The 27,767-nt window shown below is 39.8% G+C and overlaps 2 protein-coding genes across 2 annotated transcripts; both read right to left on the bottom strand.

Annotated features, from left to right (window-relative positions):
- Window positions 1-3,344: 3,344 nt before the first annotated feature.
- Window positions 3,345-18,632, bottom strand: ctbp1l (C-terminal binding protein 1-like). Its single transcript, XM_087798586.1, has 11 exons — window positions 18,513-18,632; window positions 17,514-17,561; window positions 17,210-17,336; window positions 12,894-13,048; window positions 12,169-12,313; window positions 11,885-12,091; window positions 11,596-11,810; window positions 8,836-8,966; window positions 8,617-8,744; window positions 8,102-8,219; window positions 3,345-6,443 (listed from the first exon to the last, which is right to left on the bottom strand). The coding sequence occupies exons 3-11, from the start codon at window positions 17,268-17,270 to the stop codon at window positions 6,257-6,259; spliced, it is 1,347 nt and encodes a 448-aa protein (XP_087654712.1). The 5' UTR covers window positions 17,271-17,336; window positions 17,514-17,561; window positions 18,513-18,632; the 3' UTR covers window positions 3,345-6,256.
- Window positions 18,633-22,300: 3,668 nt separating this feature from the next.
- On the bottom strand, window positions 22,301-27,481 carry LOC148072052 (protein FAM53C-like). Its single transcript, XM_087798587.1, has 5 exons — window positions 27,447-27,481; window positions 25,934-26,143; window positions 25,791-25,851; window positions 24,215-25,014; window positions 22,301-23,511 (listed from the first exon to the last, which is right to left on the bottom strand). Exons 2-5 carry the CDS (start codon window positions 26,015-26,017, stop codon window positions 23,260-23,262), a joined length of 1,197 nt encoding a protein of 398 aa, XP_087654713.1. The 5' UTR covers window positions 26,018-26,143; window positions 27,447-27,481; the 3' UTR covers window positions 22,301-23,259.
- Between the last annotated feature and the right edge of the window lie 286 nt (window positions 27,482-27,767).

Below are 27,767 nucleotides of genomic sequence, written 5' to 3'. Positions count from 1 at the left end.
CAGAAACAGCGAGTGTCGCCCAAATATGCAGCAATAAACATATTTGAAGTAAAGACGCTGAGAACCACAGTCGAGCCGCGAGAATGTTTCGAGGAAATTAAACCGTCTCCAGAATTCGCTCGTGAACCGATGCTGGTTTCAGGAGAGTTTGGTTTAAAGACGTTTCCTTCGCAAATGTGGGGGTTTTTTTAGGAGCCGTTTTAGCAAATATTCTATTTAAATCGTTTTATTTTCTTTTTTTATATATATATAAAAGCCAGAAGAAACTATATATATGGTTGGAAGTTACAAAGATATTACATTTATGTGGAAATAAAAGTTGTTTGTTAATCTATTTAATATTTGACCTAAAAATATAATTGAAAATGTAGCAAAAACGATCACTTTTGCTGATGATATTTTCAGGAGATCATTCTTTTTGAAAAAAAACTTTATTGATAAGAACAATCTGAAAGTGTAAAAAAAACAACAATATAATTTTATCGTGAAATTCCCAAGAAAGTCACAATTAAGTCCAATGTTTTAAACGTATTATTTTGATATAAAAATAAATATATAATAAATATATCAGTAGAACAACTCAAAGCGGTTTTTGTTACTTTTATCCGTGTATAATTTTTCCGCAATGTTTTTATTTTTCCTATCATTTTGAACCATCATGACACAGTTGAATTCCTGTTTTAACTAACTTCGTAATTATGTCCGGGAAGACAGAAATTGCATTTATTTCCATAAGTTCTGTTCAAATAGTTTAAGAAAACAAATGTGTTTGTAGTATCCCTTATGTTGTCTCTGGGTCAAGGTGACCTGAAAACAAATGCGTTAGTAAGTAAGTAATTTGTATTTATAAAGCACTTTTCCAGACCAGGGTCACAAAGCGCTTAAACAATCAAAACAATATTCAATAAAGTATATACTTTAAAGGTCAAGATAATACTGAGAACAACACTAGTGGTTTCCCTTGCGTTATCTCAGGGTCAAGATTACCCAGAGTTCCTAAAAACAAATGTGTTTGTGGTATCCATAGTGTTATCTCAGGGTCAAGTTGACCCAAAGGCCGAAAACAAATGTGTTTGTGGTATCCATAGTGTCATCTCAGGGTCAAGATTACCCAGAGGTCCTAAAACAAATGTGTTTGTGGTTTTCCTTGCGTTATCTCAGGGTCAAGTTTACCTAGAGGCCTGAGAATAAATGTGTTTGTGGTATCCCTTTGGTTTTTTCTGGGTCAAGGTGACCCGGAGGCCCGAAAACAAATGTGTTTCTGGTATCCATTGTGTTATCTCAGGGTCAAGATGACCCAGAGGCCTGAGAACAAATGTGTTTGTGGTATCCCTTTTGTTATCTCAGGGTCAAGATTACCTAGCCGCCCGAAAACAAATGCGTTTGCGGTATCCCTTGTGTTATCTCAGGGTCAAGTTTACCCAGAGGCCCGAAAACAAATGTGTTTGCGGTATCCCTTGTATCATCTCAGAGTCAAGATTACCCAGAGTTCCTAAAACAAATGTGTTTGTGGTATCCCTTGTGTTGTCTCTTGGTCAAGGTCATTGACGTCCACCACTGTATTTTTTTTTTTTATGTTATCGTAGCTCGAGTGCTTGAATCGAGGCTCGTCTTCTTCTCCTTCAGATCCGTTCTCCTAGAGTTCTTCCAGATCAGACGAGTGTCTCCGGCCCAACACTTGATTTACGGCAACATCATCTGGTCGTCTTTCTAACTGCAGGAAGAGTCATTCTTGGAAGGTTACGCAACATCTGAAACCTCCTAATTTTTATGATGATTACACCAAAGATGACGACCGAAAATAAATATTTACTCACACAGCCGAGGGGCAGGTAGTAAAAGCCGTCCGAGCGGGACAGGTCGTCCATCTGGAGACCGATCCATCACTCGGACATCTGCTGTAAACACACACTTCCTGACCTTCCCCAAGGTTATCAAAGAGCTCTGAGAGCGAAACGGATCAAAACCCATTGTTAACGGACGATCAGAAGGAAGACCTGGAAGTCCAAACAGATCTGGCGACCCAGCGTGAGGGACGTCGGCGATGCTCGGCTTGAACTCTGTTACACAATTCAGAGCGAGACTCGAAGTCTGTTTGAAGTGTGAGCGTAACTCAGGCCTGTTAAAGTTTACATCCTGGGCCTCCTTCGACTGCTGGAACATGTATCCTCGCGCCGTTACGTAACCTGACCATCACTCAGACGCGATCCTGGCACTTTATTCACGTTTGTACTAACAAGAGGTTCATCATCACCCTCCAGCTTCAGACACATGCTGATTCATGGACATACCTTTGAATAAATTGAGAAATATGGGAAATGACAAGATGGGGAACTGCTGCCATCTAGTGGAGGGAGGTCGTACTTAAGAGTTCAAGATGAAGTTGGGACGAAGAAAATAATGTTCCTTTCCTCGATTACGACAAAGCAGAACATCTCAATTGGTGACAACTTCTTCAGTGAATATGATCCTGAACTCCAAGCGGTACATGGCCTGGTACAAGTCCCATAATGCACTGAACCGGCAAACCATAAAAAGAAGATGCAGAAAGTCTGCAACGTTCCAAAACCAGAACAAACAGCATGACTTCCTCAAAGGAGAAAATGGATCGGAGGGTGGATCGGGAGAAGGTTGAGTGTACGACGAGGTGTGATCGTAAATCAGAAGAAAATAGACAGTAAAATTTGGAAGAAAAAAAAAAAAAAGTTCAGTAAGTAGAATCTGGAAAAGTTGAAACAGATGTAAAAATGTATGTACACTTAACCCACATGTGGGTGAAAATGTATCAAGATGTTAATACTACTGAACCCATTTTCATCCTAATTATTTCAAAACGTGTTTAATTATATGTATTTTTACAGTGGAGCATTTTTATTGCATCTTTTTTTTTGTTATTCTGCAAAGAGTAAATTAAAAGATGATTTAAAACTCAAAAAAATTGACGCAAAGAAACATTTTCGATGGAAAAACAGTAACGGAATCAAAGAAAATCTTTTTATTTCAAGATCGAAATTTATACAGTTTTTAATGCAACTGATTAGGTCACTAAAGACTAGATCCGTCCAGTCATTCCAGGTTTTCCCAGAGTTTCTCCTCGTGTGCATGTGGAAGCAATTTCAAGGCTGATAATTCCTGCACCTCCCCACCCTGGAGGTTAACGCAGAACACCCCCTTTTCCCGCACTCCAGCCCTGCCGACTTGTAAAACAGTGGCTGCCCTGGCACAGCATCCCATAATAAAAAAAAAACAAAAAAAACAACTGACTAAGCCTGGTAAACATTTTTTGTTTACAACAAAACCTGTAAACGAGCGGATCGACCACAAGGCGAAAGAGAAAGTCGAGGATTATTTTAAGATTTTATTAAAATACGGTGTGGAGTTTACCATTGGAAGTTACCATCACAAACATGATTGTTTCTAATAAAAAAAGTAAACAAAACAAAATAAAGCTTAAGAGCCTAGTTACAGGACATTTTTTTGTGTTTTGTTTTTGCAGTCTGGTGAAAAAAAAAAAGTCACAAACGATGGTTGGTGGGGAAGGGGAAAAAAATAAAGAAAAAAAAAACAAAGCTTACATGTTGTAAAAATACATTTCCTAATTTGAACAAAACAAGTCACTTTCATTCACTCACTCGCTCTTGGTTAGATGGTTAGATGTCAGTGCCAAACGAAAGAGGGAACAGAGAAAGAGAGGACGTGTGCATAAACGGGAGGGGGGGTCGGGGGTCAACACAAGCTTGGATGGGTCGAGGAGGAGGTCGGGGTGGGGGGGTGTTGTTGGGATGCAAGACGGTGGGCGACTGCTAGAAGATATGTGTGCATTTGAACCCTGAGAGAAGTGACCGAGTCAGTTTTTTTTTGAGGGACGACACCTTTTTTTTTTTTTTTCCATCTGAAGCCCGAGTCACGGGAGTGACCCGGGGCGTCCTGACACCCACAGACGGGCGGCGGCATACATCTGATGTGCTTATCTGTCGGCAAACACATGCACGCCGGCCCCGAAAACCAGAACCAGGTTTGAAATTGTCTCAACAGGGACGACGTGTTTCGTAACTGAATGTTCGGCCATTTTGCTTCTTTTCATCTGGGTGCGTGTCCTGACTTCACCTGCTGTGGTCAACTGTTTAAGGCAGTGAGTGGTTCCATGGTGGCTTTTTTTCTTCTTTTTTTATATATAATAATAAGAGCTACAGGGAGAGAGTCAGTAAGGCCCGAGGGACAGCAGCTGGGGGGACGACAGTGGGGGGGTTGAAGATGGTGATGAAATGTTTTCAGTACAACACGTCGAACACACAGAATATCCATAGAAATCCTACAACAAAACAGTTTTCAGAACAGTGCACTGCTGAACAAAAGAAAATATATAATCATCAGCAAAAAATTTAAGATTACTATGACGCTCATAATCAGAACTATGGGGGGGGGGGGTTATTTTTTTTTTTCTTAAAAAATATATACTCGTCACATAACAGAGGAGCCTGGCATCTCAGGACTCGGACATGCTCCGCGTCGCTCATAGACTCTGAGGGGAAAACTGTACATCACTTGAGACTGACCACAACTAAATGGGCTTAACACACTCCATGAGGCCGGAGAAGCAGAAGGAGACCACAATATTTTAGTCAAAATCTTTTTTTCTCCCCCGTTTAAAAAAAAACAAACGACCTCACATGCACTACAGTTAGAGCAGCTCGACGATTAGAGAAGAAAACAAAACAAAAGAAAAAGGGGCCAAATCAATAAACAGATACGACTACGACTTAAGTTCTACTGAAGAAATCTAACCACAACATCCACCTTCTTCTCGTGCTCTCGCTTAGTCCAGCCGGTGAGAGGTTCGGGGGGGAAGAAAAAAACCACCCCGGGACCAAGTCTGGTGAGAGGTTGTGCCGAGCGACACGAGGAGGAACAAAAAAAAAAAAAAAAAAAAGGTAAAAGGCAAAGAGATCCGGTCGGTTCTTGACGCCTGAGTTCTGTCAATTTCTTTCATGGGGGGGCGATGTGTTTGTTGTTGTTTTTTTAAATCATACTGCTACAATTTCAAAACCCTTCCGCTCAAGAGTAGTTAAGAAGTATCTAGAAAATCTGTACAAAAAAGAAAGAGGGTATGCACAGTACATTCAATATCTGTTACTGAGGTACTAGTTCGGTGTTGCCTGGACACCAGGGCGACAGCTTTTAAGAGTGACTCGAAGGTTCCTTTGGAAAGACGACAGCTTGTTATCACACTGCGGGAGGAAAAACTCAGACGCACACACACACACACACACGCTCGCACACGAAGACACACACACACCTGTCATCGACAAAAGTCAGCATGCAAGAATTTTTTTTTTTCCTCTAACGACCTACTGGGAATCTACATCTTCACTGTCCCCTCGTGTTCGAATCAAACAACCGGCGGGGTGGTCTGTGGGGGGAGGAAGGGGTGAGTGGGGGGATAGTGGGCCGCGGATGACGTCATAGATCGTGAAGTGACACATGATAACTCCCCGGTGTGCCTTGGATAAGTGCGCGAGCGGCGCCCCCTGCTGGCAGAGCCATGAAAATACTACTCTCGATGCCTTTTTTCGTGGTTCGGTGGCGGGCAGGTGGTCTCTCTCCGAGTCGACCCTTGAGCTACAGCAGTAAGAAAAGTTTGAACGTCTCCGTCATGATGAGTCGAGCAGAACTAGAACTGGAGGGGCTGATGTAGATAGAACTCTATTTCGCATGATTTACCCACTACTATCCCAAATAAAAAAAGGAAAGGGTCAGGGAGAGGAGTGGGGGGGGGGAGAAAGAAAGCAGTAACATTGACATGATAAATGTTGGGGGGCGAGGAAGGGGGGAGGCAAACCTCTGGTTGGGTCTGTCGGGGGGGAGGGAGGGAGGACACAAGAGTGTCGAGTAAAACCAATCAGAACAACAGCCAACTGAGGAAAACACCAATATGATCATTAAATCCTTGAGAACAATTATTGCTGATGTTGAGGAGTGAGGAGGGGGGAGGAGGGGGGAGTATGGAGGAGGGGGGAGTGTTCTGGGGATGTAGGTGTGATGGCTGCATCCTGTGTTCGGTAAGTGACCTGAAGACCACACGAGTCCACATCAGGTTTCATGATGTCGTGGAAGAGGACTGGGTCAGGGGTGAGGTTGGTGGAGGGGGGGGGGGGGGGGGGGGGGGGGAGAGAAAGGGGGAGGCGGGGGGGTTATGGGGTTGGTTTCCAAGGGTGACGGAATGTGCTGGGGGAGCCATGTAGGTGGAGTAGGGGGGCTATTGGTCTGAGGGGATGTCTCTGTCGGCTTCTGCTTTAACAGGTTGGCCCGGGGAGGGGGCGTGTGGGGGGTGGGAGACGGGGGCGATGCCGTGTGCCAGAGTTCCTGAAACCAGACTTTCGACCCCGGCGCCGGCTCCCGGGAGACCCCCTGCTGCCGCGACATTGAGCAGAACGGGTGGAAATCTGGAAGAAAAAGTTGCGACAAATCTTTTAGGAAGTTTTCCACCATGTTTCCTCTTAAATAATCATCTTAGTTGGTTGATAAAATGACACGTCGCTGAGCAGTCATGTGACACTGAAGCTAATCTTAAAACTGCTGCCCACTGTGTCGCCTGAATAAATATCACCAGATAAATATAATCCTAAATTAATTGCAGGGTTTGAATTTAACCGCAGCAACCACAGCACTTGTCATAATGCCCTGAAAAATGCGTTTACGGCAACAACTTGCCGTGACCACCCTCGGCTTTTAATTTGTTCATAAATACTGGTAGCGTCGAATGAACATAAAAAAAATCGTCCCGACTTCACTGTTATTTTCAACTGTTTTCAATATCTAACAGGTAAACAACATGGGCGCAGCCATTTTGGAAGCTTGTGTCAAAGGTTAACTGACGACGGAAACAGCCGAGCAGTTCGTTACATCAGCGTCTCGAAGGAGGTTAGGTGTCTGATGAATTTTGGTCAGGTACGGAACTTTAAAAATGCAGAGCTAGGAAAGGGTGAAAAAAAAAGTAAAGGCGAGGAATTACTAGCGGTTTGGAAAATATTTAGCAAAATACACAACTTTTTTAGGTAAGTGTATTTTCATTGTTTTAAAGCAGTGCTGAACGTATTTAGGGGTTTCTTTTGAAACTCGCCAGTTCCTAAACCTCAATGTTGTTTATGCGTGCGTTTATTTTTATTTGTGGCAGTCAGCGACCGAGTGTGTAAGATACGTGTATTTGTATACTTTTTGTTAAACATTGAATACAAGTCACTAACGAAAACGATAATATTGATAAAATGATAATTACATGCCGTTTTATATATACACGTTTATAATTTCCTCTACAATATAGCTATATTGAGGGAAAGGGGCCTTTTATTTAAGTTTGTGAATATTTGTTGAATAATATTTGTTGAATAAAATAACATTTTTGCCATAAATGAATAAATACTAGCAGTAGAAGCAAAATATGTCAATGAATATCTGATATGCTAAAATGACATTATGCCAAACCCGAGCGCGTTATTTAAAAATGTTATTGCATTATTTGTTGCAAGTCAAATAAATATATATTGAAGTTGTCATTTTACTTTCTTGTTGTTTAGGTGTTAACAAGAGCATGATAGATATATAGATTATATATATATATATATATATATACACACACATATACAAATTTGCTTTGGTGCCCCTACTTCAAAAGAAATGTTTGCCTTGGTGCCCTAAAATTTATGCTCTTCTTTAGGGCAACACTTGCCTTGAACTAAAAATGTTTAAATTCGAAACTCGTTATTAGAACAAATTGTGAATTTTATGTGGTGTTCCTGATTTACCATTTGAATCCAAGAACCCTTTGAGGGATTGATGACTTGTCGAGAAAGCTTCAGTGGCGTTTTTTACTAATCGTGATCGATTATAATGAGCAAAAGCATCAAATAACATGTTTATGTCAATAAAGGATAGTATTATTGGATAAAATGCGCTCAATTAATGTTATTTATACGCAACACAACAATCTAATTATAGGGTATTCGAGAACCGACTTTGAAGCAATGATTTTTAATGCCGTTCGACATTACAAAAATAGAACATGGAGTCATTTTATTGCCCAGTCAGCATTAATGAACCTCACCTGTAAGTAGCTCCATTCAGTTCCGGGTGAACGGTGGCGGCTTCCATGCTCGGCCACTGAGAGGCGGCCATCAGGTATTCTTTATTCACACAGTTTTTCAAATTGTCCGGGATACGACCTGTTGCAACAAAACAAGAGTACGAGGTCAAAAAAAAATACCACAATATCTCTTCACGACTCAAGCAAGTTTTGAACTAAATAAATGTTAGATTTTGTTGCCAAGACTGAACTCATTTGTTCACTGTGAACATACGGTTGCTGAACACTTATTTAAAGTAGAGTTAGATATTTTACACAATTTACTTAAATCACAAATACAACTTGTTTTCCAGCAGGAAACAATATGATAACTTTCTAAAGTTACAGACAATTGTAACTTTTCAGAATAATATAAAGAGTAACTAAAAACAAGACACTTGAATATAAATGTTTTGACAGTATCGTGACATTGCAGCTCTAGCTATAGTTATTACATTGTAACAATATATCAGGCAGAGATATGAAGATGCACTGACCGGTTATAGCTCGGCGTACTTCTCTGGCCGCCTCCTCTCGAGCTTCTACAGACGCCTGTTCGCTGTACCAGGAGGTGTGGGGGGTACAGATGAGGTTTGGCGCGTCCTTCAGGGGACCGGTTGAAAAACTGAAACAAAGAATAAATATATACATGTAAATAAAATAAAGAGTCAACACAAGCATGTCTTCCACAGAACAAGCGGGCGCACGTTGATTACCTGAAGGGTTCCGTCTCGTGGACGTCCAGGGCTGCGCCTCGTATCCGGCCTTCTTTCAGAGCCTGGGCCAGTGCTTTCTCGTCCACCAGGCCTCCTCGTGATGTGTTCACCAGAAAAGCTCCCTGACGCATCTGCAACAACCATTTAGATCAGACTCGTTCATGCTTTAACACTTTTCAGCATATTGTCGAGTCTTTAGTTTCAATCAGAGCAAATATATGGTACTTTAACATTCTTTGCAGCTAGTAACGGATTAAGGTAAGATAAGAAAAAAAGTATATAATGTTTGATCTTCTATGGACACGGTAAAGTGTGAGTGAAAAATGGATGTTGTAAGAGGATATTTTCAAGGCTCTATTTAAATTAAATCAAGTTGTTGTTTTTTTTTTAAACATAAGTTAAATTTACTTTGTGAAAAGAATTACAGAAAAAAAACGGGCATCTTGGAAATAGACAATTTTTTAAACCATATACACATTTTTTTTTAAAGTAACACTTATTGGCTTTCACGTAAAAAAAAAAGAGGAAATACTTTTCTACAAGCACTTTCACATTTGATTAGATAAAAACGCCCTATCGCCGTTTCTTTTGTTTGACAGAGAAAATGAAGAATGTTGCTACTAGTGGCCTGAGGTTTAATTGCACCAGACAAATAAAGACCATCAATAATAAATAAGTGCCAATTGTAAAATACAACTTCAACAAATGATTGCCTTTTATACACACACTATTGAAACATAAACCGAAAAAATAACTTTGAATTTAAATAAAACGTTTTTTTTATAATATCAATAAGGTATCAGGAATAAAAACATTGCAATTTATCGTTATATCAATATTTTCCTCACACCACTAATATATATATATCCCTGCCATTTTAAAACAGAGGATTTGTGACGCAATTTCAGAATGTGACTAGGGTTGAACGAAATAATCGCAATATTAAAAATGTGATTATTTTATTGCAAAGGTTGGCGATTTTATTTAATTTCGTTTTCGAGCTATCATGTAGTCAAATGACTCATGAGCTGCCGAGCAGAACAAGCGAGACGGACGTAAAACAGCTTTAACCAGTTGATCACTGACGTCTACAGACGCTAAAGAGCAGCAGTGCATGACAACTGTGTGGATAAAATGCTACCAGTGACAGGAGATGCACTTAAATATGACAGAGTATTAAGAAACTGTGCAAAAATATGCAGTAAGAAAAGTCAGAATGAGTGACCAGTTATTGCACTTGTCTTTATTCTGCACTGAAGTTTGTGTGATTTATTATTGACTTATAAATGTTTACATCACACCTTTTAGCTGGAGTTTTTAAAGTATTTGCAGTGAATATATTATGTCTGTTTACAAGTGTTATCAAAGTAACTAAATTGCTTAATATGCCTTTATCTTAAAAATGGCAAAATAAATATAAACAATTACAAAGAAATATATTTTACTGTTAAGTGAATTGTGTATTGTATTAGAGAAACATGCATAAAAAAGAGGAAATCACATATTTAATCACAATATTTAGGAAAATAATCACAATTCGATTATTTCCAATAAGCATTTATCTCTAAATGTCATCATAAAATTTGTATTATGAAGCCGTCTCCTCTTAAACTTCCCAATTCCACTAACATTAACCAGACTAGAGAGAAACCTCTCTTTCTCGATCTTTTCAGTTTATATATTTTTTTGTATTTTTTATTTCTAAGCGCTTTGCGACCCTGGTCTAAAAAAAGCACTCTATAAATATAAATTATTTACTTACTTACTTTTTCAGCTAACATTTTTAAAAATAGTTGATGTAGTTTGTGGACTTAGGTTGTACATAGTACGATATATTCCCAAGAAAGGGTTTCTCTTCGTGAAAATCCTCACACTAGCGTACATATTTACAATCGATGTTTGGTTAACGATTATTGTATTTACTCTTTATGGATAAATATCAGTAAAAATAATACAAGAATATATCTTTGAAAATATTATTTATCATAAAAAATAAACTTTTATTACCCAATACATTTTCTTGAAGGAAAAAAACAACTTCTGAACAGAGACAAAGAGACCTCAATAACTTAAATCTGCCTTAAAATGCAACAATTGGTGAGAAAATAATTGTAATTACTAGCAGTTGCACATGAAACAGCACGAGCTTCTACACTCGCCCACAATAATCTTCCATCTTCCTGTTTATGACACACCAACAGCATCAAAAGACGCACACAAAAGAGAAGTGCTGATAAGCAGTTGTCAGACAGGGGGATCTATAATTGAACTTGTCACAAGTGTCAGATAAAAACGTAATACAATTAATTTTCTTAAGACACTGTCTCCATTAAAATGATGATCGAGAAGATTTATTCATACATTATATATTTCTGAAAGGAAACTTCTGTGACTCTTGTTCCTTCGTGGTCATGGCCGTCAGTCAAGGGACCAAAATGTTGTTGGAAGACTGACATAGATAATCTTTGTTTATTATCTTATCTCGAACTCTGGCATCTTCATAGGTCAACCACTTTAAATTACTTTGTGGGCCAGACATTTAAGTAAGTAGAGGCTAATAAATCCATATCCAAAATCTCGCACGCAAAGCATTTCTCAAATGAAATGACCCAAAATACATTCAAGACAATACCTGGAAATACCAAACCACTAAGATCCTCACACACTTTCTAATTATAAGCACGGGGATTCCTGCTTCTGATCACAAATGGATGAGTCTCTCGCTTGAATCCGTCAGAACCAGAAGACGCAGAAAGGTACCTGTTTGATGGTGAAGTCGTTGATGAGGTGGTGGTTGTGCTCGTTCAGGCTGCAGTGCAGCGACACGCAGTCGGAGTGAATGAGCAGATCCTGAAGCGTGGCCATGCGCTGCAGACCCAGCGAGCGCTCCACACCGTCCGGCAAATAAGGGTCGTAGAAGATGACGCCGAAACCGAAGGCCTTGGCGCGCAGAGCCACCGCTTGGCCGACACGACCTTGATCACGAAAAACGGATGTCAATACTAGCACCCGAGTTAAGATTAGAATGAAATAAAAGTCAGAAACTCACCTAAACCTATTATTCCCAGGGTCTCGCCCCGAATACGAGCGGCGCCGCCGGCCACTTCCCTGATCTGCTCCACGCTCGAGGCGCGCGTTCCCTCTCGGAGCGCCTGGTGCATCCATGTGACTCGCCTGTACAGGTTGAGGATTAGACATAGTGAAGTATCTGCCGTCTCTTCCACCGAAGACGCGGGAACGTTGCACACTGCGATGCCTACATAGGAACAATAAAGAAGGTTTAATCACTTGATCAGAATCATTTTACATTTCGGTGTATTGTCACAGCCTTACCGAGCTCCGCGGCTGCTTTGACGTCCACGTTGTCGAAGCCGGAACCGATCCTGACGATGACCCGCAGGCCTTTGAACTTTTCCAGATCATCTCTCGACAGAGTGATGGTGTGATATAGCAGAGCAGCCACGGCTTCATTTAACACCTTCCAAGGGGAAAAAGTGGTTTTAAACCTTCGGATAATATAAAGAATACAAAGACTAGGACTTATTTTAGTTTAATATTTTAAATTACTATTTTTTTCAAGTAAGAAAAGTGATTTTTCTAGTTACATTACATTATAAACTTGTGATTGTGTTCAAGTAAAATAGCATGACAATTCACTTATATTGAAATAAAATCTTTAAAATGGGAAAAACAGGGTGAAAGCAGGACACACAGTTAAGTTAAAGCATAATTACAAATATATTTTCTTCAATGCTACTACACCATTTATTTCTGGGATAGAATACTTTAGATCAGTTTTTAAACGGCACCTAATAATGATGCATCACTTATGAAGCACTATACTTAATATTTACAATGGGAGCCAAAAACTTCTTCATAAGAAGAGAAAAAGAAATTATAACGACAAGTACATGTCAAGTTGGTGAAGTATTAATAGAACCATTTGACCCAAATATTTTCATAGCGTTTATCAATCTTACAACAGCTACTGAGATTATCTTAACGAAAAAGTTTAAGTATTAAGTCATTCTTGAGCCAAATAAGGATTTCTTTTTCACCTTCTCGTGTATCTCCTGCGTAGACTGGGCGTCGCAGAAAGCCACCGTGGCCACATCTTTCAGGATGGGCATTTCCACCGTGCAGTCACGCCCGTCCAACAGGGCCACCAGTGGGCGCGGGTGCATCGGCCCATTGAGGATGGGGGGGCGGATACCTGCGCAGAGTTATTAGCACCGTTAGCCACTGTAAGAACATCTTATCAACACTACAAATGTCCACATGGACGAGGATATTAATAGTTTTGGGGACAGTTTGGGGATAACAAGTAATAAAGTAATGAATAAAAATCAAACGTAGTAAACTGTTAATAAAATCTTCTTCAAGGTTCCTATAGTTAAAAACCATTTAAAATTCAAGTAGCTTGGAGTTTTTTTTTTATATATTTAAAAGCAACTCAACAATCAAAAAGCAAAAGTGAAAAATAGAAATATCAATTATTGATACAAACATGATTTTTCTTTTTATAAATGTCCCTGAACACGTGACCTGGTACCACTTTCAATCGTGAAGAAAAAGCCAAGTCTAATTGAATATACAACCGCCTATGTTGCCCAAAGCAAAAGCCTCTTTTCAAGGATGCAACGTGAACCACGATGAAGTAAAACCACAATGTGCATCTTCTCCGAGAGTCCCTATTGCAACAACTCAACTGTTATTTATTCCCGCTACTGTGATTACACATAAAGATTTATTTAAATAAATATATTGCGTTCACATTTCTAAGACTTGAAAAGATTTGAATGCCAATAAAGCCTTGTTTTTTAGGTTTATGAGTTCAATTCATTTTAAGACTTTAAGGATTGGAATGAACGCCTTTTATATATACTTCCTATTCTGCAGCCAACTTCAGTCAATTATAATAAAGCCAGAAAATATTTCCCAACAGCACTTTTCATAATAGAATCCTAAACAAGCAACAACAAGTGAAACTCTTACACATCTATAAAGCAGGAAGACGCCTGACTCACTCTTTATAGAGAAAAACACTAGACTTAAATGGTGAGACATACGTGCACAAATATAATCCAATATCCAAATATAAATTTAAGAAACTAATTCTGTGAGAACCATATTTCAACAGCTATACAACTACATTAATGAATGAACAAACTGCTGAAGACAAGCAAAAAAATAACCACCATCTCTCACTATCCTGTTATTAAAATTGTCATTTTGTTTAGATCTACTATACATTAATGGACTCCTCAGTATCTGAGAACTTGACCTGCCTACTGTAAGAAGCGAGGGCACGCTGGTGTGCAGGGTGGGGGGGCTGTGCGATCGAGGTGATGGGAGTGCAGCAGCTGGGGGGGAGGGGTGGAGAAATCGGCACGGTCTGAGCGAGGAGGTGGCATGGGGGGGTTCACGTGGGGGTCTGAGTCATGACCTAAATTCTCCCATCTGGAATCGTCCACTTGTTTTTTTTTTCCCCCCGCGGTTCTTTATCATTTTCTTGAGATGAGCTAACGTAGAGCTAGCGAGACGCTGGACGCCAGAACAGGATGTAGTCGCGGAAGAGCATTTATTCAAGATTATCTCTAGGGTCGACCACAGATCTGTAGCCACCAGAACCATTCCCGACACTCGCTGGTGTGCGTCGTGACAGGTGTGTTTACCCCCAAAACGCACGAGTCGAGTTATCCCGACAAGAATGTGAGCGACAAATCGTCTGGAGCTCTGGAAATCCATCAATGTTTTAGAATCGAAAAGGGGGCCGGTGTGAGTTACACCACATCAGAGACATCCTCGAACCATGGTACGGGTCTCCCCCGCAGATGGCCGGAGAATACCGTCGACACACCAGATGCACAATGAGACTCTCACGAGGTCAGAGAAACACCAACAAAAAAAAAAGAAAAAAAAAGGGGTTTGTTACAAAGACGCTCAGTGAAAAGCGTTGGCCCTGGACGGAGTAATTCGAGTAAAGGACTCTGGCGTAGTCTGGGCCTAGGACGTACAAGCATGGCCACACACAATACAATTCATTCAGTGATTCATTCATTCTCCCTCTCCCTTTCTTTTCCCCTCACTCCCTCCTCCCATCCGAGCTCCCTCTGGTCGCAGTTGGAGGAGTAAGAGGTGAGGGGGGAGGGGCAGCTAGCACTGATAATGCAGCAAGAAACGCTACTCCACCCAGACGCAGCTACACACACACACACACACTTTTTTCTCAGTTCCTTGAGGGCTGCGACGTGCTCGGAAGCGGCAAACTGTACAACAAAAAAAAACACACACACACATCTAGGGCGCCACACCCGAGACTCCCCGCTCCACGGCCGCACACAGAATACAACCCCGACAAAAGAAAACATGCGAGCGCATGGCCTAACCTTGCATTATGAAGTCTGTCAGCCCGTCTTCCTCTCGCCTCGCTCTCCCTCTATTGCTTTTTTTCCTCTCCCTCTCTCTCTCTCTGTCAGGCTGCTCTTGGCTGGCTGTGTCCCAGCTGTCATCCACGCCCAGCCCCTCCCCCACGGCCGGCCTCCAATCACGGGCGGCGCCTTTGAGGGCCGGCCAACCAGCACTAACCTCATTAGCATAGCCCGAGGGCGGTTTGGACTGTTGTCGTTTTTTAAAGAGACAGCTGGCCCATTTCTGCCCCGGCTTTTGCCGCGACCCTTCACCCTTCCCCTCTCTCTCGCCCGTCCCCGAGTCCCGGAGACGGTTCCCTCCATTTTGGCCCTTGACTGCGTCTCGTGACTATGTAATAACTGTCCAGTAATGCTGGACCATCATTGATAATCCTAAAACAAATTCAAAATTTCCGCCATCAATCCTTCTTTAGTCGTATAAACTTTTGGACTACTTCAAAATCATCTAAAAAAAAACAACATGTTAATAAACGCTTTGCCAATCTTTTAGAGGGTGTTACAGATATTCTTCAATCCACTCTTCTTAAGAACAAAATACATCCCTGGATAACATGGTTATTCACAACTATTTCATCCAACTTGATTAAGCTAGCAATAAGAGACATTCACCTACATTAGACCAAACCCTTTTAGAAAATAAGGGGGTGTTAAACCAGCCAAGACCGCTCAAATTCAAGACTTTTATAATTCTATTCGAAATTACATTTCAAATCCAACAATATTTTGTTAATTCAACATCAACAAGGTAAGGTAAGGTAAAAACTTTATTGATTGTTTCAATAACACGGGTTTAGGCAAAATTTCACCGAAATTTATAATAAAATAAACATGATTTTAGTCCAAAAATGTTCCTTGACCGTCATCATACCAAACGAATAATTTCTGCACAAAGGATGCCTTGCCATACACTTTTTTTTTTACTTTCAAGAATTTGCTACATTAACAGTTTTAAAGTACAATAACGATGTGCATCCGTTCTGAGTAAAACTGCTTCACTTGTTTTTAGTATTGCGATCGCACAATCTTGCCAAAACAATCAATCGTCGCAAATAGTTTTTTTAATTAAATGTTACCAAATATTTTGAAACAAGACAACATAAAATCTTCCTTTTCACATTTTAAAGACTTTTGAAATTTTGATTCAAGACATTCAACGCCTTTTAAGATTATTTAAAGATCCATAGTAACCTTGTTAATAAACCTTGATTTGACGCCTACATTTCAAGAGTAAAATATAACCGTGAATCATCATAAATAATAATAAACCTAATATAATACCTTGTGTTTTATGAGCAAGTACAGAATTATTACTTGCATAATAACATCATAAATCTGTTGCCCAGTAAGAATAAAATGCTGCATGAGGGAATCAACCTTATCCAGATTATTACAGACATGTTGTGATATAGTGCGAAATTATTTAGATTTCATTCCCTGCAAACATAATTCTCTACAACAGACCTGGGCCAAACGTAGCCCCTGGACTGTATTTATGTGGCCCCCATGAGGTCAAAGATCATAGAGACTAAAATCATTTCATTATTTATATTAGTCATTATTAGTGTCTTAACATGACTATAGGGTTTTAGAACTTGTGTCCTAAACTTTGGTAACTTTGACTATTTATTAAACACAGAATAAAACTAAAATTGTATTTGGATAAAAAGGTATTTTATAAAAAAACATTACAATGAAATAATCATTTCAGCATATTTAGCTTTATTTTATTACTTGATTTTACTCTTCAGGTTAGTTTAACGGCCCCTCGCAACAGCCACTGTATAAAATGTGGCCCCTGAGGAAATTGAATTCCCCTCCACTGATCTACGATCACATTTAACAAATATTTATACGATATACATTATTCAGAGTCAGCAATATGATCAGTTCCGTTGAAAAACACATGTTTTTAAAACATTGCAAAAGTAAATTCGACTTCTTACCTTCACAAATACGGTCAAGTCGCTGTCGCTTGACCTGTTTATGTTTGTCCATCAGAGCCATAGGCTAGTAAGTCTGAACCTGGGACTGAGGAAGAACAGATCTTAAAGCCCCTTTAATGGTGTCCACCTGAAAAGAAAAACAAAGGATGAGCTCTTTGACTTTTAATGAAAGATGCCATGTCAAATTCTAGAACGTGTTGTAAAGTTTAACAAAGACTACTTTGTCTCTCAAAACAAAGAATATCAGAATATTCAGTAATGTACCTGTCTTTGTGAAATATCAAAAATAATGATCAAGAATCACCTGAATTATAAAGTCCTTGTGCCAGTCAAGTCAGCAACTTTGTAGACACTAAAAAAAAAAAAAGAAAAGTAAATTCAATACAACTTGAAAAAACTTTTCTTTGGAACATTAACCACTTTGATTCAAAGCAACACACGAGAACCAATGGAAGTTTAGTCAAGTGACACATCTTTGATTTAAATCACATACTTTATAAAAGTGAGAAACTAATAAATACACTAGTTTTAACTCCAATGCTCGACACTAATCGATTATAAGCTGTCATAAGATACACTTTTATACCAAAAAGAGTCCGATTAAAAAGCTGACCCCTGGTTGAGTCATTTTAAACCGTGTTTAATTCATTCTAGTCGCTTCGCTGCAGTCGTTTAACCAGCACTTCTTCTCCAAGACGACCAACAAGTTACCGTTAACTTATTAGCTCGAGCTGCTACCTCTCGCACGTCCAACGACGAGCCTCTTATTTACCAACAAAAAAACGCACTTTTTATCTTTTCACCCGCTGGTTCCAAGCACACCCTTGAACTCGAACGAAGGCGGCGAAGCGCTTTGTAAACATTTACTTCCGTTAACTTTTAGTTATTTCAAAACAGGGGGGCGAAGCTAGGTAGCTAGCTAAAGTAATGAGTGGCTAGTTTAGCCAAACAGTTAAGTATAAATAGGGATTAAACTTTGCAAAAATGGTTTAAAATCGAATTTAGTGCATAAGGTTGTGTTATTAAGCGACGGTTGACTCCGTTTTCGGTAGTAAAATGTAACTAAATGGTGGTTTAGTTGCCTTTTTTTGAAGAGTGGCGTGTTAGCCATGCTAGCGTTAGCCGCCGTAGCGTGAGTGTGTGAGGCGACTTGTTATCAGTGGCGCTAACAACGTGAAACATCCTCCAAATTCAAAGTAACTGACGGCGAGAGAGAGAAGAAAAAAGTGCGTCGCTTAGCGTCGGTTTGCTTCGACTCCGGTTCGAAATCCGGCAACAAACATTGACCCGCTGCAGTATTTACCCCGCGTTGAAACTCTTGTGAAGAGTGCTGAGACAGAGTGCGTGCGTCGGCTGCTGCTGCGTTCCCTCTCTCCCGATCGCCATGAAATCAGACAAAAGAGGAAGTGGTTAGTGGACGCGGGGTGAGGAGGGAGGGAGGGGGGGGAGCGAGGTGGGGGGAGTCGGCCGGTCTCTAGAAAAGTATCCGCGGACTGGAAGGAGCGCCCTCATCTTCCACGGCGGAGCGTTGACCTTCTTTTTTTTTTCCTCTCTCATCCTGCATGTCAGGATCCTGGAGATGAAAGAAAAAAATTAAATTAAAAACAAGTGATGAGTTTTGAAAACTTTTTTTTAAAGTTATATTTTTAATAGTTTTTTTTTCAGAATAATAAATTGAATACATTGCAACTTATTTAGCCTAATACAAGTCACAGCCTAATGACGAATGTCCTTTTTCTATATATATATATATATATATATATATATATATATATAAGAATAAATTGCAACTTATTTAGCTTAATAAAAGTCACGGCCTAATGACGAATGTCCTATATATATATATCTATATCTATAGATATAGATATATATATCTATATATATATAGATATATATATATAAAGGACATTCGTCATATATATATATATATATATATATATTTATATACAATAATAAATTGCAACTTATTTAGCTTAATAAAAGTCACAGCCTAATGACGAATGTCCTTTTTATATATATATAATATATATATATAAGAATAAATTGCAACTTATTTAGCTTAATAAAAGTCACAGCCTAATGATGAATGTCCTTTTTATATATATATATATATATATATATATAAGAATAAATTGCATCTTATTTAGCTTAATAAAAGTCACAGCCTAATGACGAATGTCCTTTATATATATATATATATATATATATATATATATATATATATAAGAATAAATTGCAGCTTATTTAGCTTAATAAAAGTCACGGTTTTTTTTTTTAAGGGATTTTTTTCGTCTTTCTTTTTGCTTCACGGCCCCTAACTGTATAGTTATACTTATTTCAACTGTATAGTGTCTTGAGATAACTTTGTTATGATAAGACACTTTAAATAAAATTGAATTTAATTGAATTGAATAACAACATTCACATAATTGAATGTGGCCCTTGATGAAATTATTATTGCCCACCCTTAAAAAAAAAGGACATTCGTCATTAGGCCGTGACTTTTATTAAGCTAAATAAGCTGCAATTTATTCTTGTATGCATCTTATTTAGCTTAAAAAAGTCACGGCCTAATGAGGAATGTCCTTTTTTTTTAGGGATTTATATATATATATATATGAGTTTTTTTCAAAACATTTCTTCAACTAACTTATAAAAAATGTTTTTGAGGGATAATTATACACTCGAGAAATTACACACAAAAAGTAAATGAGTGTTATGTCGAAAGGTAAATGAATAATAAATACATTTTTTAATGCATTAGAACCATTTATACATGATCATGCTTTGACAATACAAGGGCCACATAAATACAGTCAAAGGGCCACACTCTGCCCAGGTACTGTACTAGATATTATCAGACATAAGGCAGGTATGGTTCCTCCTGCATGACCTGGCTTTGACCCAGGACATCCCCCCCTGTAGTCCAAAGCCATGGAATACCAGGAGAACTATAATTGTGTAATAATAAAGTGTTTGAAAATAGAGACATCAAGGGTCGAAGAAGTAACAATAAATATTGAAACATGTTTATAAATACACTTCATTAATGGTAAATTTGCTCTAAATTCAAACTTCACTTCGACTCGCCCTCGACTACTTGGGATTATTTTTCAGTGTAATCTGTTACTTTTTAAAGTTATACACAAAATGTTTGTTCATTTTAATGTAGTGACTGGAGCTCAGTTGTCTTCATCTTCGTCTAATAAAACAAAAAAAACATACAAATACCTCCGTACTACTCGTCTGTAACGTCCATCTTGTATTGAAGCCTTGACATTAGGAATTGTTACTAAAAAACTTAAATATATCAGTATATTTAAAGTTTGTTTGAAGCAGAATTAATGAGTCTCTCAGTTCCTGCCTGACGTATTTAAATCACATTGCAACTGTCAGTTTGCATGCACAAGATTTAGGCAGCTAGCCTAGCAGCGTCCGATAGGAACCATCTTAAAATATAGAATTGTTCAATTTATTTCTGAACAATTACTAATGTCGAGGCTTCAATAGAAGATGGACGGGACAGGCGAGCAGTATGAAGGTATTTGGATGTTTTTAAGTTTGTTATTTTGGAGGAAGACGAAGGTGAGCTCCAGTTGCTACATTAGCATCAACATATATTTATGCCTATAACTCTAAAAAGGAACAGATTACTCTGAAAATAACTCTTTTTCAACACAAGGTTGAGTATAAAAAGCTGAAGTTTGAATTTAGGATTAACTAACCATTTACATGGCTATGAATACATAAATACACACATAAATGTTTATGAAATATGTGTATCCACCTTATATTCTGTATTTCCAAAACGCTACCTACAACTCTTTTACCAACTATTTTGTTTCCTCACCTTGTTCGACCTCATAGTTGTTTCCCTTCTTTTAGTTTTTATTCTTTCATGTAAAACGGTCTACTTCAGTGTCGGGAAATCAAATGTCCTCAAGGAAAACATTTTGTACTCTTACGGTTGTAAGCAGCCATAAAGCCAAGAACAAACAAGAGCTATTTTAAAAAAAAAGAGAAAAAAGTTGTATAACTGCCATGACATGTGTAACTAAGCAAAAAAAGTGTTGATTCATTATAAATAATATATAATCTAAGGCATTTAAGGATAAATAAGAAAGAGGGGAAAAGTCCTTAAATCCTGCTACGTTTTTTTTTTTTGTTATAATGAATACTTGAAAAATGTTCGTTAGCTATCAGAAGGCCTTTCTACCTGATCATAATCAAACCTCTTAAGGGCCGCATGAATATAGTCCACGGGGCCCTCAGCCGGCCTACATGGTTGTGTAGGTAGTTACACTCCCTGGAGCTGCTCAAGCACAGATGCACATTTTATGTTTGGGTCCAATTTTGAGATGCATAAAAGCTACTAAATACATTTTTTTTATAGACTTATGTGCTTAAAAGGCTTAAAAAAATGATATTGAGTTCTGTTTATCTGAACAAAAAAATGCATTAAAGAATTAAAAATGAGCAAATTTAACTTTTGTATATAGAAATGTAATAAAGAAATGTTCAAGCTACATCCATACAATTCTTCTCTTCACCGACTTTAGTTTGCAAATGCATTTAAACGATTTAAAAAATATATATAGATATCAGCTGCTTTTCTAATTCAACACACTTAGAATTGAGGGGTGTTTTTTTTAATTTAAGGGCATTGATTCACCACCCGCTGACATGTGTCAACAAGCAAAGATGAAAATCAACTTTCTAAACTTGACAGGTAAACAAACCTGTGTAATCTTTTCATCCAGTTAAGAGAGGACTGTTTGGGACGCGAGAACTGATGCAGGATCTGCGGCGAGATCTCCCGATGGTAAGAGATTTTAATCATTTTTCTCCCCTCAGAAGTTCCATCATCCATTCCACAGAAGGTAGAATCGAGAGGATAATGGGGGCATTGCATCCATCGTTTTGTGGAAATTCTTTTGAAAGTTCTCCCCCCTAGCTGAACCAGCAGGGAGAGCCCAGAGACCAGATGGAAAGATTACAGCTCCACCCTTGACTATCTCGTAGCACATACCGGTGTCGTTTCTGTGTGCGAGTTTCTTTTATTCATCCCCTGTGCCTGCACTGGAATTTTCAGCGCCACCTGCCCCCCCCCCCCCCGGCTCCTCCTGATCCAAGACAACACACTTTTTTTTTTCCACGAAAAGATAATATTCTCTATTGAATTTAATTTGTACATAAATTGTGCAATAGGTACATTTTCATCTGAAAACATTGCTGAAGGCCACCACAGTCGTCTTACACGTATGCGATCTGTCTAAACTACGCACGGTCGTACCTCGCTGTGCCCTCCTGTCCTCGGCGAACAAAAGATTTTGGAATAATCAATCGAGCGTCAGGGGGGTGCATGTGACACTCATTAAAAGAAAAAAAAAAAAATCACAGCAAAGTAGGATCGTGACCGTGTCTGCTGACGGAGGCTAAGCACCGATACAATGCATTTTGGTTTAAGGCGACTCGTGGCTTCCTTCGTATTAGCATTGTAAAATGTTGCTCGAGGGAAGTAAAACAGAAGTGAGAGAAGAGTAAACATGTGCTATAGTTTCCGGGAGGAGGTTAAGACAAGTCAGTTACATTCAAATTCAGTAGCTTTGGAGATTTTGTGTCGATCCACGGCCGTCATTCTTTTTTCCTGCTAATATAGCACTTCACAAGAACAGCTAAAAATATGTGTCGAAATGAACGTGACGGAACATGTCGCTCATGTAAAGTAACTCCGGGATCATGACGGGCTAATGTAAACGTCTTTTATATTGAAGCTAGCCGTCACGTCGCACCCCTTTTTTTTTTCTTCTTTGGATAACCTGCCAAACGTAGCGTTCCGATGATCCATCGATCAATACGTGGATGAACAAGTAAAAAGGGGGAAACGTGATCATGCTGGATTCTCAACATTCAAGCGGTACAATGCTTAAATTGTATCAGAACGTTGATCCGCCGATTTAAATCTGAACAAAAAAAATAAATCCCCAAAAATAAGATGAAAAGCTCTAGCTGTGCTTATTATTATTATTATTATAAATGCTGTATAATCTTTAGTTCTCTTCTATAAGGTTCAAGTCTAGTTCAGAGCAGTCTCGTTGAAAAACCCTCGGTCCTTCGTCTGCTAGAGTCCGTTTGGCCTCCTCGCGGTGGTCTTCTTCTTCTTCTGCTTCGCTCTCACTCAGTGGTCCAATGCTCGCTCTTCCAAAGAAGTCCGCCGGAGAAAACGGGGAGCGCTCCTCGGCTCGTGGCCACATCGGCATCACAAACTCACCAGTGCTGTGGAGTGTCTCGCCACAGCCGATCTGGGAAAACAGAAAAAAAAAAAATATTTAAAAAATGGTTTATGGCAGCATTTAACACGACTTGTTCGTACCATAAGATGAATACGGCGACTTACTTATGGTGCAAACAAAACAGTCAACTCGCACGATGCCTTTCTACCCATTAGTTGCTGCAATACTGTATTTAAATTCTATGTTGCCATGTGAAAAGTGATCCACAGCTGTGTGGTTGGCTGGGCGGCAAAGCATCATGGCAGCTGTTCAGATAACCGTAGATTGTTGAGAGGGGCGGCACCTCAAATGCCATGTTGCTTTTGCAAGTTTAAATACATTTTGTTGATTTAAAAAAAATATCAGATCCCGAGTTCTCTCCAGCACCTCCCTCACTCTTCTCCTTATCCATCCGTCTACCCCCCCCATCCTTCCTCCCAGCCGGTCAAAGCAGGAGGCCGTCAACAATGAGTCAGGTTCTGCTCGAGGTTTCTGCCTTCTAAAAGTAAGTTTTTCCTCGCCATAGCTCACTGTACAGTGTTTCGCCTCTTGCTCATTTTTGAATTGCTGGGATCTGTTTTTCCTTAATCAACTATAGTCAACTTGACACTTTAAATAAAATTGAATGGTCTCTACTGGATTTCATTTAATGCTGGGGCGTTTCGGACCCTAACCCTCGCAATAAACCACTGTAGTTTGTGAGTACAGATTCATTGACAAATTTGACGCTCACCTGTTTCATTTTGCTGAAGTTAAGGACCGGCCTGGCGACAGGAAGACACTCCGAGTCGCGCCTCCGTTTCAAGCGAGGTTTGCGCAGGTCGCACGGCTGCGAGTGGCAGCGAGGAAGCGCGGGGTGAAGGCCTCGCCGAGAGGACGACGGCGTGCTGCACGCCGAGCTGGGCGACGGCGAGAGAGCGTGCGGCTCCGCGCCGGAAGAGGAGGAGACTTTTAAAGAGGTTTGATGGGACATGAACCCCATGGACTGCATGTGCAAGGGCGACAGGGAGAAGCGGCGCTGTGGCGCCGACCGGGAGGTCGTGGGGGCCGGGGACGACGAGCAGGTGGAGGGGGTCGCCAGAGACGTGGAGCAGCCTCTGTTGAGGGCGTCACAGTTGTCCCACGGAAGCGGGGAGTCGGTGGAGAACGCGAGGCTGCAGAACGTGGGACTGGACGAGGAATTCTGGGAGATGGAGTTTAAGGAGGATCTGGGCCAACAGTGCGGGAAAGAGCTAGCGACCGACACCGAACTGGAAGTGCTTCCGCTCTGACAGCGGGATCTAACCGGGGTCCAGATCTTGAACGCGCTGGGGTGCCAGGTGGACCGACATCGGGACAGGTCCTCCGGAACCGACAATGACCTGCATTGGCGCTTGGGCGGGGGCGGCGGCGGGGAGCTTTGGAGCGCTTCGGGCGCGAGCGAGACCTCGGGTTTCTGGATCGGCTCTCCGAAGTGGTACGAGGTCCACAGAGAGTCGTGTCCGCAGGAGACATTCGGAGGCTTGGAGGATGGATTAGTCAATAACTTGGCATCTGAAAATTATTTATAAAGCAAGTTAATCAATAAATCAGTTGCCAAGATGGGTTTATATTTGATGTTAATTACATTATTTTATATGATATTACTGTTTGCACTAACATGACCAGGACATCTAAATATGCATTAAGGTAGTAAAAAGTGTTTGAAGTAGAAAAGAAAGAATGGAAATGATGCAAGAGATGTAAAACAGCAGACATTGGAAAACTCCAGGTAAGTTTTAAGAAAATACATGTTTTTTGGTTGAAGTTTTGTCTCATGTGTCTTCGTCTTTTAAAGTATATATTTTAACTGTGTATTGTTTTTCCTTGTTAAAGTGTTTTGTGTCCCTGGTCTAGAAATATCTTTACAAATAACTATTACTTATGATAAATAAATGGGTCATTTTATATATCAAGACTCTTTGACTAAAGGACCAAATAGATTATTACAGTGTAAGCTTTATTGTGAAAATCGTTATATGCTCAAATTTTAAAAATAAAAAAGAATCTCAAAGTTACTGTTGTGATCACAGTCGAACAAATCATTTCAGAATTAAAAAGTAATGACGGTTAAGATATGTCAGAAATTTAGAAAACACAAAAAATACAGTTTTAAATGAAAATAATTCTAAGAAATATTCATACAGGATGTAGTGGAAAACCATTTGTGAAGAGTAAATGCCACAAAAATATATACTTCAAGTCAAACTTTACTTGAAGGTTTTCAAAAGGCTTTGCTATTAACTGCCAACAAAAGCCATCTTCACTAAAGAATAAAGAACTAATCTTACCTTGTGTTGTTTGGCGAGGACTCCATGAAACCGTCGGACTGGACCCCACCTGTGGGAACGACTTGTGGAGATAAAAAAAAACAGTTATAGTTTAAATAAAGAAGCGAAAATTAATGTTATACAGAAACGTTTCAAGTATTTACCACATTGGTATGGAAGGGTGAGGACCGTTGACCCGAGTCGTCTAAACTTTGCTTTCGGAGCTGCTCGGTGATGAGCGTCACCATCGTTGAAACCGAGACGCGGGGCTCGACATGAAGGCGGTCGGAATGATGGCGGAGTGCAGAGGCTGAAGTCAGATGATGCCTGGCACGCTCTGCAGTGTCACCTCTTCATGCCATCTTCGCCACCATCTGCAGATAAATTTCACAAGTTAAGATTCAAAGGTTTTCAGCCGGGGTGACATTTTACACACACAAAATGCTTCTTAAGAACCTGTAGATTTAAAAAAAAAAAAAAATGCTGGATTAAATGTGTTTTACACCCCGGCTGAGCTCGGGTCTCATTCACATATGAAAGACAGAGGCAGGGGTTCACACTCACAAAGGAGGAGAATGTGTGGAGACGCAGAACAAAGAAACCCTTCACATTCCATCATTCTCAGTGAGGAAGAGAACTTTTTTTTTTTTTTACTTGGTCCAAAAACTTTTACTAATAGAGTGAAGGAAGCAGAAAAAACAATTAGGAAATCCTGGGGGAAGACATTTCTGTCAAAACGTGTTTTGTGCCGAGAATAAAAGAGTCAAAGAATGTCATGGTTCAACGCTGAGATGGATGAAAAGTGACCATAGATGTTGAGATAAGACTTAAGAAATGGATGTCATTGAGATTTCAAACCAACACATAACGATTGAAAGTTTGCAGCAGAAGTTACGAGTGACTCATTAACCGTTCATTCAAAGTATGCCATGAACTGAAACCAAAACAAAAAAAAAAAAACGAGTGTCTCGTGTAGTCGATTCATTGGTTATTTTTCTTTAAAAAAGTTTGAATGACTAAAGTGGTGGCAAAGGTCTGGAGGAAATGAAATGACTCTGGTGAACAGTTGCTGTCAGCACTCAGATGTGGCCTCCAGGGCTTTGGCTCCATGAGACAAACATGCTGCATTGCTAACGCAGATCCACATGTCAGCAGGGGCCACTTGAACGCTGGTCCTAGTCCTCGCATCGTGCCAGTAAAAAAAAAAAAACACGAATCGAGAAATAAACCCATTCAATTCGACCCTAAATGTTAAGTGTCAGCTAATAAAAAAATGAATTAATTCGAGGTATGAATGTGGATCATTTCCTGCCCTGGAAACAAGAGAAACTGATCCAGACATGCAACACCAAATATGAACTTTGACAACTACTTTAATATAACTTTATTGTGGAGTTATGGCTCCACGCAGAGAGGACATTATCGAGCTAGCTCAGCAACATGATGCAGCCCGTTTATTAGCTAGCACAGATAGCAAGTGTCGCTACTTCTAGCTTTTGTTTTTTCACCATTTTTGTTTTACCCCTCACTCGTTTAAATGATACCCGCAGCTCGTTGCCGTTGTCCCGGTCCATGCGACATCCAGGCTTAGTCCCCCGGACATGTGCAACGTTAGCCCGGGGGGTTGCGCAGCTTATTTCCTAAGCTAGTTGTCCTACAACTGTGTCAGTGTATTACCTGCTTTCTGCTGTTCCTTAGCAACCGAGGCTGCTCGCAGGCCACTGCCAGGCTGCGGCCGTCGCGTTTAAATACCGCATGGGCCGTACCATTATGCAGGGGGGAGGAGTCCGTGACTCTTTGGTAATAATCCGCGTAAAATTTAAGTTACGATATGTTAGATTTGAAGCGAGTACTCTCGGTAGTGTCCCCCTGAATAAATACACAAGTATACGCATTCGAATATACATTTTAAAATGTTTTGAACGAGTTCGGTAAATTCCCAACCCCTATAGTTGGGCACCTCGAAATAAAGCGACAGAATCGACGACTAAAGTAAAG

This window comes from Callionymus lyra, chromosome 9 (assembly GCF_982586985.1).
Source record: "Callionymus lyra chromosome 9, fCalLyr1.hap1.1, whole genome shotgun sequence".
Classification (NCBI taxonomy): Eukaryota; Metazoa; Chordata; class Actinopteri; order Syngnathiformes; family Callionymidae; genus Callionymus; species Callionymus lyra.
Note: the sequence above shows the minus strand (reverse complement) of the source record. Positions and strands in the feature narration are given on the sequence as shown.